Source organism: Oxyura jamaicensis, chromosome 11, assembly GCF_011077185.1.
Source record: "Oxyura jamaicensis isolate SHBP4307 breed ruddy duck chromosome 11, BPBGC_Ojam_1.0, whole genome shotgun sequence".
In the NCBI taxonomy this organism is placed as follows: Eukaryota; Metazoa; Chordata; class Aves; order Anseriformes; family Anatidae; genus Oxyura; species Oxyura jamaicensis.
In genome coordinates, this window is record NC_048903.1 from 9,945,214 (window position 1) to 9,963,274 (window position 18,061).

Below are 18,061 nucleotides of genomic sequence, written 5' to 3' on the forward strand. Positions count from 1 at the left end.
TGCTAAATAAGTTCATTGCAGTTTTAAATAATAATAAAAAAAAAATGTTATTTGCTATTAACAGCTGCTGATCTTTTTTTATCTTAACAAACCCCAGACACTGTAAAATTGCTGTAGACTCAACAGTAAAACAGAATACTACAGTTAACATAGCATTAAATAACAGCTGAAAGCCCACAGAAGAGAAATATTTACTGGACAAAAGTATTCTTGATTCAACTGGAAAAGGAAATGTCTGCCCTAAAACCAAAACAATTTGTGAAAGACAGAACTGAGTATTCAGGTAGACCTACATTACTAATATTTTCTGTGATATTTAGATCCACATGGTTAGACAAAGGATGGAGAAGTAAAATGATAACTTTTGTGACATCTTCATTTTAGCTCAGTTTGTCATTATGATTAATGAAGACAGCAAAGACAGTCTCCCCTCTCCCCCCTTACCCCCAATATTCACTTGGTGGAGAAGGCACTTTTCAAATGTTGACACAGAACTCATACATGTGTTTTACACAAGGTATCTTCCTTTATGATGTAATGGTTCTGATTTGTATTTTCTTTGAAAATTTGGACACAATCCTCATCTGTTAATACTTTTCTTATAATTTAAAAAGCAAGAAATTCTAATTATTCATTACCACTTTTCTTTATAAAAGAAGAAAGAATACATTATATATCATACAATACTAAGAATACATCAATCAAATTATATTTATCACTTCAATTAAGATATCTAAATTGCTATTTACGATTCATAAACAATACTGAGGCTTTGGAGAGATCAAACAGAAGTTAAACTAAGAACACAATCCCACTGCATTCCTTGTTACTGTTACTTACAATTTTCCTTGTGGCATACTTTCAGGAACATGAACAAAGTACGACATGTTGCTGAACTGCGGTGGTCGAAATCCAGCAATTATAGAAACAGAGGCCAGAGACCCTTTGTTTCCAAGTTTATCTGCTGCCAGTACAGTCAGTAAATACTCCTTGTTCCACACCAATGGCAAACCTGTCGTTTTAATCCAGCCTGTGTCCTTCTCGACTTCAAATCTGTCTTCTCCACCTAAGAAGGCAGATCCACAAATTGCTGTCAGCAAGAACACTTTTACTTAAGTAAAACTGAGAAGAAAATAGGGTATCAATTCATGAAGTGGTTTTCTTTTAGAATTGACGTGCACACAAAAATATCAAGAGTTTGTTTTGAACTCACTAACTACATCAGTGATTACATTTCTAATCACATTTAACTTTCCTGGTCAATTATTCTTCTTCTTCATCCTACAGTACTTTGCTGTTATTTGATCCCTAACTATCCCTTAGCAGAAAACACCCTGTTAGGGTCCTGGTCAAGAAGAACAGATTCACCTTTGGAGTAGTATCACCAGTCCCTTTCTGCTTAGACAGTTTTGAATTATTATTGAAGTTTATTTTGAGAGCCTCAACAAAGAAAATCAGCGAGTCTATAGTAGTTGTTCAAAAATAAAACATAACCCAGACCTTTACAGATTTGTTTGGAATGATCCAGAAGCACAACTCCTGCAAAGGAGAAGGAACATTAGCTTCTTCCATCCAACAAACTCTGCTTCAGGTAGTGTCCTCTCTCAAAAACAGTCAGTGAAACAGAAAGGTGCTGACTATGGCTACCATTGCCACCCCCTTGCAAAGCCCAGCAGTCCAGTACCACTCCAGTACCCATTACCCCTGTGGGCAATAATCTGGGCAGGAACCCAACTTTACAGAGAGAACTCACTTCCAATCTGGCCAATCTGGCCATACACTCACTAAAAATTTATTTTTTTCACACACAAAGACAAAGGCTTATTAATCTTTTTGAGTAGGAAAGGAAGATTTTCCATTAAAGAAACCGAGGATAAGAGACAAAAAAAAAAAAAAAAAAAAGTTAAAATAGTGAAGCTTCATACAAATGTAACAAAGAGATTTAAATTTACCTTCCAAGAGAAAATATTCTACAGTTTGTAGTGGGTTTATGTGACAAGGTTTTGGTAGCAGGGGGCCATAGGGGTGGCTTCTGTGAGAACGATCTAGAAGCTGCCCCATGTTTGGTAAGGGCCCCACTGCTGACCAGAACTGAGCCAATAAGTGATGTTGTTTGCGCCTCTGTGAGAGCAGATTTAAGACAGGGAAAAAAAAAACGCTGCGCCACACAGCAGCTGGGAGAGTGAGAGGAGTGAGGAACAGCCTTGCAGGCGCCAAGGTCAGTGAAGAAGGAGGGGGAGAGGTGCTCCAGGCGCCGGAGCAGAAGTCCCCTGCGGCCTGTGGTGAGGACCATGGTGAAGCAGGATGTCCCCCTGCAGCCCATGGAGTACCACAGTGGAGCAGGGTTCCATGCTGCAGCCCGTGGAGGAGACCACGGTGGAGCAGGTGGCCCTGCACCGACGGAGACTGCGGCCTGTGGAAGACCCCTGCCGGAGCAGATTCCGGGCCGGACCTGCAGCCTGTGGAGAGGAGACCACGCAGGAGCAGGTGACCTGGCAGGAGCTGCTGCCCGTGGGGGACCCAGGTTGGAGCAGTTTGCTCCCGAGGGATGGACCCCGTGGTACGGACCCATATCTGGAGCAGTTCTTGAAGAGCTGCTGCCTGTGGGAAGCCCACGCCAGATCAGTTCAGCAAGGACTGCATCCCGTGGGTGGGACCCCACAGCACAGGGGATGAGAGTGACCAAGAAGGAGTGGCAGAGAAGAATTTCTATAGACTGACCATAGCCCCCATTCCCCCGTTCCCCTGCGCCGCTCGGGGGGAGGAGGTGGAAGAGGGTGGATGGGGGGGGAAGGTGCTTTTGGTTTCTTTCCTTTGTTTCTCACTTCTCTAGTTCGTTCGTAATAGGCAATAAATCTTACTATCTCCCTATGCTGAGTCTATTTTGCCCATCACAATAATTACTGCGCGATCTCCTCGTCCTTATCTCAACCCTTGAGCCCCTTTCATCGTATTTTCTCCCTGTTCCTCTTTGAGGAGGGGGAGTGAGAGAGTGGTTGTGGTGGAGCTCGGTCACCCACCCGAGCAAAACCATCACACAGTTCCATGGATCCCTTCATCTGCATCTACCACAAGCAGCTTGTATACTCGAGTACCTTCGACAGCTTGAGGAGAAACCACAGCCAAGAACGGGAAGGGCTCCATGGCCCATTCAGGTGCGTTGTCGTTTGCATCTGTCACAGTAAGTGCTGAGTGCAACAAGTACTGATCTTTTCCTAATAGTAAGAAAAATGAATAAATATTTAGCTATTTAATGGTACCCAGAGTAGCAAACACATATCAACTCCTGAGGGTGTACTGTCTGCAATATGGGTGGCATTTAATTCAGAAAGACTTCTTTAGCTCTTCTCCTACAACCAACAGCATCCAGACACAATGAAAATAAATAAATAAATAACCAGCACAAGTACTGCCATACCGCAAGATCAGGGCCACCCCATATTACTTCCTATCAATACCTCTTTTTAGGAAAGATCACACATTCGTAAATTTTCAAAGTTTAAATACATGTTTCCTGAAAGCACTTTTCTGGAAGAAAAAAAATAGTTTTGTATATTCAATGATTACAACATTTCTGAACGTTGAAAGTAATTAAATTTTTGCCATGAAAAAGATTCTAACCAATCTACCCTAAATAATGAATTTCCTAGATGGAAAGTTCACTTAAGTCTTAATATGGTTTTCACTTCTATTAAAAATCAAATGCTGTTAAAAAAAAAAAAAAAATCCATCAGAGAATGGAACTATTCAATTATCCAGAAATCAGAAACAGAGTATCCTTAAAAATTGATGGAAAAGTACTTGTTATGCTGCTGCCATTATTAAACCAACCAGCAAGCTCCTGAACAAGTAATAAATAGCAGGCAGGTATCATTGAAAAAGTAACAAAAAGGAAAAATGTCAGATCGAAAAAAATGTTCTGATGTCTCCAAACATTAAGTTAAAGGAGGAAGAAGTAGAAACAAACCCTGGGTGAATAATGTTTCTGAATGAAAGACAAAAGCATAGACTAAAATCTTCAGTGTCAAAGAAAGCAAAATGCTGCTGCAGACAGAAAGCCTTTTTTGTCCCTGCACTCCTGAATCAGCCTGTGTATATTTCCAACTGGTAAATGCTTCTTCCAAATACACACAGCTAGCTCAGATTCTGAAGCAACTTCACTGGGAAGACATAAAACTATGATAAGACTATGACAAAGACAGTTTTTGTTTGTTTGTTTGTAACTGATGATATTTACCAGTAAGACCAAAGAGCACAGTATAAACAGATGTAGGCCTTTTGGCCAGCTTGGCTGCAATTGGACTGGCACCGTACTCGTAGAAAGCCACACTAGAGAGGCCAACTTGAGTGTTCCTGCCATCCATGTTTAATGCTTCTGGTTCCAGAAAAGCAGTGAGCACACACCCAATCTGACTCTGAAAGCATTACAGAGGCACGGACATGGCACTATGCCCAAGCTAACAAGCCTGGGGGACTGAAAGGGAATAAGGCTGTGCAAGAACAGCTGTTTATATTTACAAAATGGTTTATCCACAAGTTTAATAATGGATGAAAAGTCAGAATTTTATAAGATGATGGTGTTAATATTTGATTTCCCTGTGTATTTATTATATATACATACATAAAAACATCTACATACACACATCTTCAAAATGGCTTTACAAGAACTGAAACAACATACCTGTAAGTACAGAGTGGAACAACTAAAATTCTCAGTTTTAATTTAATTTTAATTAGCAATATAAAGTATTTAAGACTAAATATAGTGTTACCAAAGGGTCTAATCTTGTAAATATCGTTATCTTGCTAGGGAGGAATATTATTCCAGGAAGGTTTGCCACTTGGGTTGAACGACTGTACTCTCCCTCGCTTCTTTCCTAATTGCATCATTGCATCTCTCCCCAAAGCACACCAATGCTCCATCTAAAATATGTTACTTGCACCTGATGTATGCATTTACTGATGTTATCCCTTAACTTCCACAGCAGTACTAATGCACCTTTTGTGTTTGCCTCTTGGAAGTCTCAGCTTTTCATAATTAGTAACCTCTATCTGATAGCAAGTGGCATATTTAGCACACCTTATCATAATCTGCAGTCTATAAACAACCACTAAGTGGATTGTCCTAAAGAAAACTGCTTGGTGCTCTGATTAACAATGTCAAATACCAGTTTCTTAGTTCCGCTTCCAGAAACTTAATCCATCATGACCTCTGAGAATTTTCTGTTCTTACCAAGAAAATCATCTTAGTATAAAAATCAGCACTCACCCAAGACAATCACAGAAGTTCTTCTCCATTACACTTGTAAAACTGCATTCATCTAAATTCTAGCATAGAAATTGAATTGATGGTAACTTGTCAAATTCAAATGAATTTATTTATAATTATATCCTGTACTCAGAATCTAATGTTACAGTAAATTAATATTAGTTTAAGACAACATGTATAGAAAAGCAGAGGCTACAGCAAAAACAAGCTTCTGATGTATGGAATAGTAAGTCACCAGAACAGTTTCCTGAAAGAGAACCTAAAACATTTCTTGCATCACCATAGGCTATGAATACATACAACTCCCCTTTTTACATTTTCATGGAAAAAAAAAAAAAAAAAAAACAGGAAAAAGAAAAAACTCATGTTACAATGTGCAGCCAAGTCTTATAAGTCTTCTAGACTCTGAAATAAACTGTGTTATGCATAGCACTTCTGCAGCCAGAAGTGTCCTGGTGTAAGGATGAGCAGGTTGACTTCTCTGGCATATAACATTGCACATGAAGCCCACATTTCCAAAGATATGCAGGGACTGCCTCATCACTAAAAGAGACTGACATGAGGTGAGCCTACTGTACTGACATCATAGGGTACCTAGATATAAGTGTCTTCAGCATTTAAAAAGACTCTATGAAAGCAGTTGCACACTTTCTCCTCTGCTTGCAGATGCTGCTGAAATGTTTATCATTGTGGTGGTTTTACTTGGGTGGGCGGACGAGCTCCACCACAACCACTCTCTTACTCCCCCTCCTCAAAGAGGAACGGGGAGAAAATATGATGAAAGGGGCTCAAGGATTAAGCTAAGGACGAGGAGATCGCACAGTAATTATCGTGACGGGCAAAACAGACTCAGCATAGGGAGATAGTAAGATTTATTGCCTATTACTAATGAGCTAGAGAAGTGAGAAGCAAAGGAAAGAAACCAAAAGCACCTTCCCCCCCGCAACCACCCTCTTCACCTCCTCCCCCCGAGAGGCGCAGGGGAATGGGGACAATGGAGGTTATGGTCAGTCTATAGCACTTCTTCGCCACCGCTCCTTCTTGGTTACTCTTGCCCCCTGTGCTGTGGGGTCCCTCCCACGGGATACAGTCCTTGCTGAACTGATCTGGCGTGGGCTTCCCACAGGCAGCAGTTCTTCAAGAACTGCTCCAGATACGGGTCCATGCCACGGGGTCCTTCCTCAGGTGCAAACTTCCTCAGGTTCCCCACAGGCAGCAGCTCCTGCCAGGTCACCTGCTCCTGCGTGGTCTCCTCTCCACAGGCTGCAGGTCCGGCCTGGAATCTGCTCCGGCAGGGGTCTTCCACAGGCCGCAATTTCTGTCAGTGCAGATCCACTTGCTCCACCGTGGTCTCCTCCACGGGCTGCAGTGTGGAACCCTGCTCCACTGTGGTACTCCATGGGCTGCAGGGGGACAGCCTGCTTCACCACGGGCCTCACCACAGGCCGCAGGGGACTTCTGCTCCAGCGCCTGGTGCACCTCTCCCCCTCCTTCGTCACTGACCTTGGCACCTGCAAAGCTCTTCCTCACTCCTCTCACTCTCCCAGCTGCTGTGTGGTGCAGCGTTTTTTCTGTCTTAAATATGCTCTCAAAGAGGTGCAAAACAACATCACTTACTGGCTCAGCTCTGGTCAGCAGTGGGGCCCTTACCAAACATGGGGCAGCTTCTAGATCCTTCTCACAGAAGCTACCCTTATGGCCCCCTGCTACCAAAACCTTGCCACGTAAACCCACTACAATCATAGAAGCCAGAAGGAACATAAAAAAGGATTCAAAAACGAGGATGTAAAATACAACAGTATGGATATTCTTTCTGACTATCCTAGTAAATAAAACCAGATGTGTTTTAAAGAGACATGTTTCAGAAGGTGCTTTCCATCAGTCCCATGACAAGCAGTCTGAGAAACCTAAAGAAAATGCAAAGGAGAAAACTCGTTTGTTGTTGATCTGCATCTGAGGGTGAAATATACCATGACAACTCAAAACAAGAAGAGTTCAGTACAAGAAGTGCCAAATCAGAAGCAGGTCAATGTCTGCTTGAATGTTCTGAAGATTTTAATTAAAAGATTTTCCAAAAAAGACTTACGTGCAAAGGGGAGAAGTTAGTGTCAAAACTGCCTGACTTTTCTCAAAAGAACAGGACTTACAGAAGCTGTCACACATTTGTAAACACCCACTATTGGCTTGGTTTGCCAGGGCATACTGCAGGCTTAAGATAGCAAGCACTAAATTAGAAGCTGAATTAAGAACCTCTGAAAATGTGCCTCCAAAACAGAAAGACCTACTGAGGATTTGAGTGCCACCTTGACAACATAATTGGGAGTAGAAAGGTTACTAATTTTTGTCTTTCTGGAGTCTGAAAATCATTATCCTAATCAACAAGTGAACTGACTTGATTTCAAGTTCTGCTGAAGTTCTTAACATGCATTTATTCATCTACCAAAACTTAAGTCACTACTGAAAATTAACCATTTTGAATTGAACAAGTACTAACCAGTCCTCTCTTGTCATGGTTGACACTTCACTGAACATTAATAAGCTGGTTCTTAGTACCTAATTATAACTGGGAAATACATCTTGCAATACTGTGGAAATACTGTGGAAAACTGCATCAAGACTTAGGTCATCCTCTAATGACCTAATAAGCATTAATTAATCAGAAACCAAAAGGACTTGGAAAAGTTCCTCCAAGTACCTGTGTTTTAATAGTTAAGAGACCTTAATGTCATTTGACATCTTGGCAAGATCAAAGCTTTCAGCAATGTGTTGGCTACCTCTGAAACATCTGAATATTCTTAAGAATCTCATTAGGATAGTCAGCATGAACCGCAATGCACACCATCAGACAGGCAGGCGTAACTGCCTCTCTTGACCAGTATAAGTATCCGCTGCATATGACCTTTGTGGTATGTTATTTTCTTCCATCAACCACAGGCAATCTGATTCTCAAGGAAAAATACCAAATAAATCATCAAGATTAGACAGGATTTCACTTTCAGATAAAGGCAGACCAGAAGAAAATGACTATATCTAAGTCTTCCCTTGACTGTGTATCATATATTAAAGCAAGAACTGTAACAGAACTGCACAGGACTGTACTTGCCTGCAGAGAGACCTACAAATGCGACCTGACAACTTGTAGAAATAACATCAGGGTGTCCAATGAACCATGATCAGACAAGGACTTACCAGAGGACAACAAATGTGATGAAGAGACTATCATGAACAATAACATGTAATACACGTATTTCAACCAGGACAAAACAGTAAGAATTCCAAAGCATAAGTACGTGAATGTGATTTGTTTCAAGGATAACTTCAGACTCTAATGACTGCAGCATTCCATTTGTTGTAATTGTCATGACATATACATTACAAAACACAGTCTCTTATAACTGTCATCTTTTTTAACTGACATAGTCATTTTCCTACAAAATAGTTGATTTTCTACAGAATGGAGCTAAAAACGGACCTTTAACTATTTTTAATATGGTATATGAAATTCATTTGCCCCCATTTTATGGTTAGACACTATCCTTTATAAACACTATTTGTGCTTCAAAGATAGTGGAAGGAAGATAATTTTCCAACAGTACCTCACTTGATAGTTTAAGGTTTCTCGATGCTGCCTTCCATCAAAACACATATCACCATCCCCATTGTTTACCCAGAAGCTATACTAATTATACATGTACATTAGCATAATAACAGTAGTACTAAATTATTTTACTATTACATCTGCAATAGAATATTATGGTTAATAGTAATTTATTGGTAGTACTACACTATGGGGGATATAATAAGTTACAATTCCACTCAAAATCTTAGCAGAAACAGCTTAAAACTGGTAATCCTATGTGTATTTGGGTTAAGTCTTAGATGCACACAAACAGGTTCTACTTAAATTATCAGTTCAGAATGCCAGGCCCTGACAGCAAGTATGCAAACCTACAAGTTTTACAAGTAAGTCAACCCACTACTGAGATCCCCATGAGGAATCTGACAAAGGCCTAATTATCCCTAAAAGATTTGTTAAACTGTTCTCTAACACACTGACAATAAGAACTTTTCAATATTAAACACAGGATACTTGACTTTCAAGCCGGGCACACTGAAGATATGTTACACAATTTCATGCTTTCAGAGAATCCTCCTACAGTTCTGCTGATTATATTGGCATACAAGCAGATTTTGCATTTGACAGGTTTCTTCCCTAGCTTCAGACAACAGAAAAAAATCATATAATTGTTTTCTCGTATAAGGAGCAACAAGAGATAAAATTCAAGGTGCCTTTTGCTGCATATGATGGCAATAACATAACTCTGGAACACTTAAAATATTTTAGAAGTTATACTGAAAATATTGCTTCATATTCAAAATGATAAAATCACCCTTTTATCTGATCAAAAATATTTTTCCCTCTATTTTTTTCACTACTGAAACTAATGAAAACAGGTTATGTTAGCAGATTGCTTTTTCCACACACTTGCCAACACCACTTATTTGCCCTTTGCAATACCAAAACTCAGCCTCTCTCTTTTGAGTTTATGTATTAAAAAAATAAAACCCGAAATAGTAAAATAATAATCTCTAATCCAGAGGCTTCTTGTGCTTTAGCTGCTTAATTCCCCATTAGAGTCAATTTGTCTCTCACCAAAAGTCCTTCTCAGGGCAGCTCATTCTGAAGTCTGCTTTTTCTCTGATAGTCCCTCCAGTTGGAATGACTTTCTTTCTAACTTAGTATTATTGACAAGAGCTGCAGTACTGAAATTCATTCCTTATCACCAAAATCAATCTTACTAATCCAATGATGAAACCTCATCATAGTTATCTATGATTTTTCATGCATATTTGTGATGGTTTTACTCGAGTGGGCAGCCGCGCTCCACCACAACCGCTCTCTCACTCCTCCCCTCCTCAAAGAAGAAGGGGGAGAAAAGACAACACAAAGAGCTCAAGGTTTGAGATGAGAATTATTTAATTAAAGGGAAAGGGAACAGGGAGAAAAAGAAACAAAAGAAACAACAAGGCCATGCAGAAGCCCAGAGAGAAAGGAAGAAAAAGTTATTCTCTACTTCCCATCAATGAGCGGTGTTCGGCCACGTCCCAGGAAGCAGGGCCTCAAAACGCGTACCGGTTGTTCAGGAGAGACCCTCCCCCACAAGAGCCCCCCTTTTATTGCTGAGTGTGACATCAGGTGTTATGGAATATCCCTTTGGTTGGTTTAGGTCAGCTGCCCTGGTGATGTCCCCTCCCCATCAATTGCCCACCCCCAGCCTGCTGGCTCTTGGGGGCTCGGAGGGAGTTCTGATGCTGTGTCAGCACTATGTAGCAATAGACACAACACTGGAGTGATACCAGTGCTGTTCCAGCTACAAGTGCAGAGCACAGCACTGTGTGGGCTGCTGCAGGGAAAGGTGACTCCATCCCAGACAGACCCAACACAATATTGAAATTGAATTGTCATGTGTATCTGTGGCTGAAAACTAGTAAACACAGGAAGGACTTCATATGCTGACTTACATATTGTGAATTCAGACTACATTGGGTAACAAAACTCACTAGCTGATCCAAGTTTCTGCTCACAGGAAGTTTATCAATATGCAATGTCTCACAATTTTCATCCTCTGAAGAAAATATATAGATATATATATATTTCCCCACCTATCTACATAGATAGACCAAGGGTGGCAGGAAGGAGGAGAAGGCTTTAATACTTTCATTTGACAACTTTTGAATGCAGCACTGGTTAAACCAAGCCTCAAATATCATCCATGCTGAAATAGTTTGATTGCAATTTCAAATAGTGTAGGTTGGAGTTGCCCCTAAACCCATCACTTTTCACCATGTCAAATTATAAAAGATGCTGTCAATCTATGAAATACAACATATTTTCAAACTTCTGATTTCATTAGGATTACATGACTGTCTTTTCTCTCAAAAATCCAATAGATGCTTCTGTAAGACAAGCCTTGAAAATAATTTTTTTGTATTCATTAAAAATGTAGGCTTCTCTGCCTCTGTATAATTGATAAAACGGACAATGCCAGACAATCTGATTTGTAAAGTCTGTCAATATAGAATATTTACTTGAATGAACATGACTTTACAATTGCAGACAAGTATGGTACATGCCTTGAATTTATTGAGGGAAAAGGCATTGTATTATTATGATTAAACAATTATGAGTAAGAAGTAAGGTTGCTCTGGCATTTTAGGTCATTTCAATTTATTTTAAATTAAGATTATGAGGGTGTTAGAAGTCTTGCAAACCTTTAAGTCAATATCATTATTGTATTCTCAACTACATCTATCAGAAAATTAACTATTCAAGTTAGTATTTTGCTTTTTGTTTTTGAAATTGCCCCAACTTCTACACATTTACCTTAGATACACAAATGTATTTTTGAAAACTTGGGGTTTGTTATTTATTTGAATTAGGACAAATAAAATCCCACTCTGCTCTGCACTGGTGTGGCCTCAGCTCGAGTACTGTGTGCAGTTCTGGGCACCACAGTACAACAAGGATGTAAAACTGTTGGAGAGTGTCCAGAGGAGGGTGACGAAGATGGTGAAGGGCCTAGAGGGGAAGACTTACGAGGAGCGGCTGAGGTCACTGGGCCCGTTCAGCCTGGACAAGAGGAGGCTGAGGGGAGACCTTATCACAGTCTACAACTTGCTCGTGAGGGGGAGTGGAGGGGCAGGTGCCAACCTATTCTCCTTAATCACCAGTGATAGGACCCACAGGAATGGTGTCAAGCTGAGGCAGGGGAAGTTTAGGCTAGACATCAGGAAGAGGTTCTTCACCAAGAGGGTGGTTACACACTGGAACAGGCTCCCCAGGGAAGTAGTCACTGCACGAAGCCTGTCTGAATTTAAGAAGCATTTGGACTGTGCACTTAGTCACATTCTGGGTAGACCTGTGTGGTGCCAGGAGTTGGACTTGATGATCCTTATGGGTCCCTTCCAACTCGGGATATTCTATGATTCTATGAAATGTTTTGGTTTGGGTTGAGAAAGCATTGCTGTTTTGAGGGGGCTTTGCAAATATCACACTCGACTTTTTTAAAACCTCATTCTCACAATATTTTTTCACGTAAATTATCTGCTGACTTCAAGTTTGGGAAGATACATTTCCAGAAAAATTCTTAGTGCCCTAAGTCTCTAGCTGCAATCAAGAGAAATCTATTCCCATTTTCATGCCATACCATGAGATAAAAATTACTGGTTATTGTACCCAATCGTACCATATAGCCTTAAAAAAAAAAAAAAAAAAAAAAAAAGAGCAATAATGTACAAACATTTCTCTACTGTCATTTTGGAAGATTCATGAAGTATATGACAGGCCACTTTTAAGTACAGTAGCTTGCTCATTCATAAAACATAAACCTTCTAAACAGATAACTTTGATGGGCTCAAGCTGTGGACAGCCCACATTCCCTCCTAATATGCCTCATATTTTTTGTAGATAGCATAATGACAGTCTGTCATGTCCTTACCCTCGTCTGGCTTTCAAAATAGAAGTTAAAGAATAAAAAAATGAACCAGAAAACAAAAGTAAAGAAAGAGTCAGAGCTACATGATCATGGCAGGGTGGATCTTAACATAAATTACCAGTTAAAAGAGAGTAAAATGATAACGATTTTATTAGGGACATCCCAGTGAGGTATCTATCTGCTGACAGCAGCAGGCAGAAAAACCAAGCGTGCCCAGATGTGAAATAAATGACTGCAAATTAATAATCACAACAGACATCCTTAGATAACAAATCATGTGTCTTAATTAATGGTGACTGATTACCAAAAAGCATTATAATGAGAGGACTTTGCATAACAGGTAGGAGCTACTAGACTAGTATAAGACAGGAAGACCTCTTGAAGTTTTGTTTAAATCTGGGGGGAAATATCTGGCTTGTTTCTCTGTAGCCCAACATGTGCAAGAAAGAAAGTGCCACCGAAATCAGCAGCCTCACAAGCACAGCTGCTGTACTTATGCATCACAGAAAGTCATTTGAACTAGCATTACCTGATCTGCAAACCTAAATACATGAAAAACAGGAAACCTTGATTAATTTAAACTTTCAAGAAAATAATAATAATAATAATAAAGAGAAAGATTATCATAACATATCCTGTATCAAAATTTATATGTATCATCAGTAAATTGAGCCAATTCATACCACTCAAGTGAGAACTCCTCTCACTAGAGCTAAGGAAGAGCAATAAAGTGTTATTTTCTACGTGCACTGTTATTCCAGGGATAAAGGATACTTCACTGTGAGACTTCACAAACATTTATTGGCATCACGGAAGAAAGACTGAAGAAGCTCAGGTTCCATTACAAGCTGTGGTGAGGAGTAAGCTGTCACATATACAAAGCCCTCCTATCTATTTCAACTCTCTTCTGCTCTACCACCCCCAACCGTCCTTATCCCAAAGCTGGCCCTTCCTTAACACTTCTCCCAGTTCCCTCCACCTGCCCTCCTCTCTGTTCCCCCTTATTTCCTGCTCTGTTCTCAGGTTCCCTCATAGCCCTGACCATTCATTCCCAGTACCACTTTTCTACACCCAAAACCCCCACCTAATCAGCACCCATTCTTTCTTATCTGGTCTGTCATCCAGTCCAGCTCTCTCCTGGACCACAGCCTTCAGGTGGATTCCTCACCATAGCCTCCATCACCACAGCCACATAAACCTTCTTCCACCAGCCATTTTTCCAAACTCTAGCCTTGAAAATGGGCTAGGAATGTTGGGTTGGCTCATTGTGCAGGTGTGCATCTTGCAGGAAACTTTGCAACTCCAAAAAATGGCAGCAAACCTGAACCTGTGAAATACCTCCATAGCATAATGTATTAATAGCTATTGTTACACCCCGTATGGAAGTGTTATAGGCCACTATGTATCTTCAAATGGTCAAACCAAATGGAACAGCTTTCTCAAATCTAATACTTTTATATGCAATTCCCATTTAAAGGTGTAGAATTTCTTTATATGCATAAGATTAATGATCTAATTCCTAGTAAGGAATTATGACCTCTTACCAGAATAAGGAAAAAAATAAAAAAAAAAAAAGTGGAGTTAATGTCTGAATACTGTATATTATTAAGTGAACCAAAAGTCTTCCAAACACTGAATTTGTTTCCTGTTTACAACCAAACATTTGGAAGTCAAAGGAAAATTTACTATGTGTACTGGGTCTGGCTGGGATGTTAACTTTCCCTGCAGCAGCCCATACAGTGCTGTGCTCTGCACTTGTAGCTAGAACAGCAGTGGTATCACACCGGTGTTGTGTCTGCTGCTGAGCAGTGCTGGCACAGCATCAGGACTCTCTCCAACCCTCCTAGGGGGTGGGCAAAAAAGTGAGAAAGAAACATCACCAGGGCAGCTGACCTAAACCAACCAAAGGGATATTCCATACTATATGATCACAGAATCACAGAATTCTCTAGGTTGGAAGAGACCTCAAGATCATCAAGTCCAACCTCTGACCTAACACTAACAGTCCCCACTAAACCATATCCCTAAGCTCTACATCTAAACGTCTTTTAAAGACCTCCAGGGATGGTGACTCAACCACTTCCCTGGGCAGCCTGTTCCAATGTCTAACAACCCTTTCGGTAAAGAAGTTCTTCCTAAGATCCAACCTAAAACTCCCCTGGCGCAACTTAAGCCCATTCCCCCTCGTCCTGTCACCAGGCACGTGGGAGAACAGGCCAACCCCCACCTCGCTACAGCCTCCTTTAAGGTATCTGTAGAGAGCGATAAGGTCGCCCCTGAGCCTCCTTTTCTCCAGGCTGAACAAGCCCAGCTCCCTCAGCCGCTCCTCGTAAGACTTGTTCTCCAGGCCCTCACCAGCTTCGTAGCCCTTCTCTGGACTCGCTCAAGCACCTCCATGTCCTTCTTGTAGCGAGGGGCCCAAAACTGAACGCAGTACTCGAGGTGCGGCCTCACCAGTGCCGAGTACAGGGGGATGATCACCTCCCTAGCCCTGCTGGCCACACTGTTTCTTATACAGGCCAGGATGCTGTTGGCCTTCTTGGCCACCTGAGCACACTGCTGGCTCATATTCAGCCGACTATCAACCATCACTCCCAGGTCCTTCTCTGCCTGGCAGCTCTCCAACAACTCATCTCCCAGCCTGTAGCTCTGCTTGGGGTTATTGCGCCCCAGGTGCAGGACCCGGCACTTGGCCTTGTTGAACTTCATGCAGTTGACCTCAGCCCATCAGTCCAGCCTCTCCAGATCCTCCTGCAGAGCCTTCCTACCCTCGAGCAGATCGACACACGCACCTAACTTGGTGTCATCTGCAAACTTACTGAGGGTGCACTCAATGCCCTCGTCCAGATCATCAATGAAGATATTGAAGAGGACTGGCCCCAGCACCGAGCCCTGGGGAACGCCAGTAGTGACCGGCTTCCAACTGGATTTGACTCCATTTACCACGACTCTTTGGGTCCGGCTATCCAGCCAGTTTCTAACCCAACGAAGCGTGCGCCAGTCCAAGCCAAGAGCAGCCAGTTTCTTGAGGAGAATGCTGTGGGAAACGGTGTCAAAAGTCTTGCTGAAGTCAAGGTAGACCACATCCATAGCCTTTCCCTCATCCACCCAGCGCGTCACTTTGTCATAGAAGGAGATCAGGTTCGTCAAGCAGGACCTGCCCTTCATAAACCCATGCTGACTGGGCCTGATCGCCTGCTTTCCCTGCAAGTGCTGCATGATGACTCTCAAGATAATCTGCTCCATGAGCTTCCCTGGCACTGAGGTCAAACTGACAGGCCTGTAGTTTCCCGGGTCAGTCCTCCGGCCCTTCTTGTAGATGGGCGTCACATTTGCTAGCCGCCAGTCAACTGGGACCTCCCCCGATAGCCAGGACTGTTGATAAATGATGGTAAGTGGCTTGGCCAGCACCTCTGCCAGTTCTCTCAGTACCCTTGGGTGGATCCCATCCGGCCCCATCGACTTGTGCACATCCAAGTGCCGTACCAGGTCACCAACCATTTTTTCATGGATAGTGAGGGCCACATCTCTCTCCCCATCCCCTTCCACCAGTTCAGGGTACTGGGTATCCAGAGAACAACCGGTATTGCCGCTAAAGACTGAGGCGAAGAAGGCATTAAGCACTGCCACCTTTTCCTCATCTCTTGTAACGAAGTTTCCCCCCTCATCCAGTAAAGGATGGAGATTCTCCTTTGTCCTCCTTTTTGTGTTGATGTATTTATAAAAACATTTTTTGTTATCTTTAACGGCAGTGGCCAGATTGAGCTCCAGATGAGCTTTGGCTTTTCTAATTTTGTCCCTGCACAGCCTCGCGATATCCTTATAGTCCTCCCTAGTGGCCTGCCCACTTTTCCAAAGATTATAAACCCTCTTTTTTCTTCTAAGCTCAAGCCACAATTCTCTGTTCAGCCAGGCTGGTCTTCTTCCCCGCCAGCTCATCTTTGGGCACGTGGGGACACACCGTTCCTGCGCCATTAAGATTTCCCTCTTGAAGAGCGCCCAGCCTTCCTGGACCCCTCTGCCCTTCAGAACTGCCTCCCAAGGGACTCTACCAACCAGTGTCCTCAGCAGCACAAAGCCAGCCCTCCGAAAGTCCAATACAGTGGTTTTACTGGTCCCCTTCCTGGTCTTGCCAAGAATAGAGAACTCCACCATTTCATGGTCACTCTGCCCAAGACAGCTCCCGACAATCACATCCTCCACCAGTCCTTCTCTGTTTGTGAAGAGAAGGTCTAGCGGGGCGCCACCCCTGGCAGGCTCACTAACCAGCTGTGTCAGGAAGCTATCTTCCACGCTCTCCAGAAACCTCCTAGACTGCTTTCTCTGGGCTGTGTTGTGCTTCCAGGATATGTCAGGGAAGTTGAAGTCCCCCACGAGAACCAGCGCTGACGATTTCGCAACTTCTGCCAGCTGCCTGTAGAACTCCTCATCCATCTCCTCGTCCTGGTTTGGCGGTCTGTAACAGACCCCGACCAGGACGCTAGCCTTGTTGGCCCTGACGATCCTAACCCAAAGAGACTCGACTTTGTCATGCCCAGCCTCGAGTTCTACAACATCGAAAGACTCTCTAATATAGAGAGCCACTCCACCACCCCTTCTGTGCTGCCTGTCCCTTCTGAAGAGTTTATAGCCAGTCATTGCAGCACTCCAGTCATGAGAGTAGTCCCACCACGTCTCCGTGATGGCAACCAAGCAGCCTGCCTGCTGCACGATGGCTTCCAGCTCCTCCTGTTTGTTACCCATGCTGCGTGCATTGGTGTAGATGCACTTCAGCTGGGCCATTGCCTTATCCCCCGGCCTTGCTATTGCTCCCCCTGGCACAGCTCCAACAATCCTTGCTTCAGCCCCATCCCCCTTCTTACCTAGTTTAAAGCCCTCTCAATGTGCCCTGCCAGCTCCTGGCCTATCGGCCAGGAGGTGAGTGATGTCACACTCAGCAATAAAAGGTGCAAAAAGGAAGAAGAGGGGAGGGGTGGGCTCTCGTTGCGAAAACGTCTGTCCCCTGCCCGAACACCTGCTACGTGCATTGAGGCCCTGCTTCAAGGACGTGATCAAGCATCACTCATTTGTGGGAAGTAGAGAGTAATTTCTTTCCTCTGCCCTTCCACATAGGCTTTACTTGTTTTGTTTTTTTCCCTTTCCTCCTCCCTTTTCCCCTTTCCCTTTTTCCCTTTAGTTAAATTGCTTAATTAATAATAATCTTTCCTTAATAATTATTTTTTCCCTTTGATTAAATTATCCTTATCTCAACCTGTGAGTTGTTTTCCTTTACTTCTTCCCCTCCTCTTCTAAGGAG

General features: G+C 42.5%; 1 protein-coding gene across 1 annotated transcript in view; it reads right to left on the reverse strand.

Annotated features, from left to right (window-relative positions):
* The window catches only part of LOC118172872 (neural-cadherin-like), a 73,031-nt gene that overhangs the window by 44,746 nt on the left and 10,224 nt on the right, over window positions 1-18,061 (reverse strand). Inside the window, 3 exon segments of the mRNA XM_035337057.1 lie at window positions 841-1,066; window positions 1,953-1,978; window positions 3,044-3,215. Of these exon segments, the coding sequence (XP_035192948.1) occupies window positions 841-1,066; window positions 1,953-1,978; window positions 3,044-3,215 (424 nt within the window).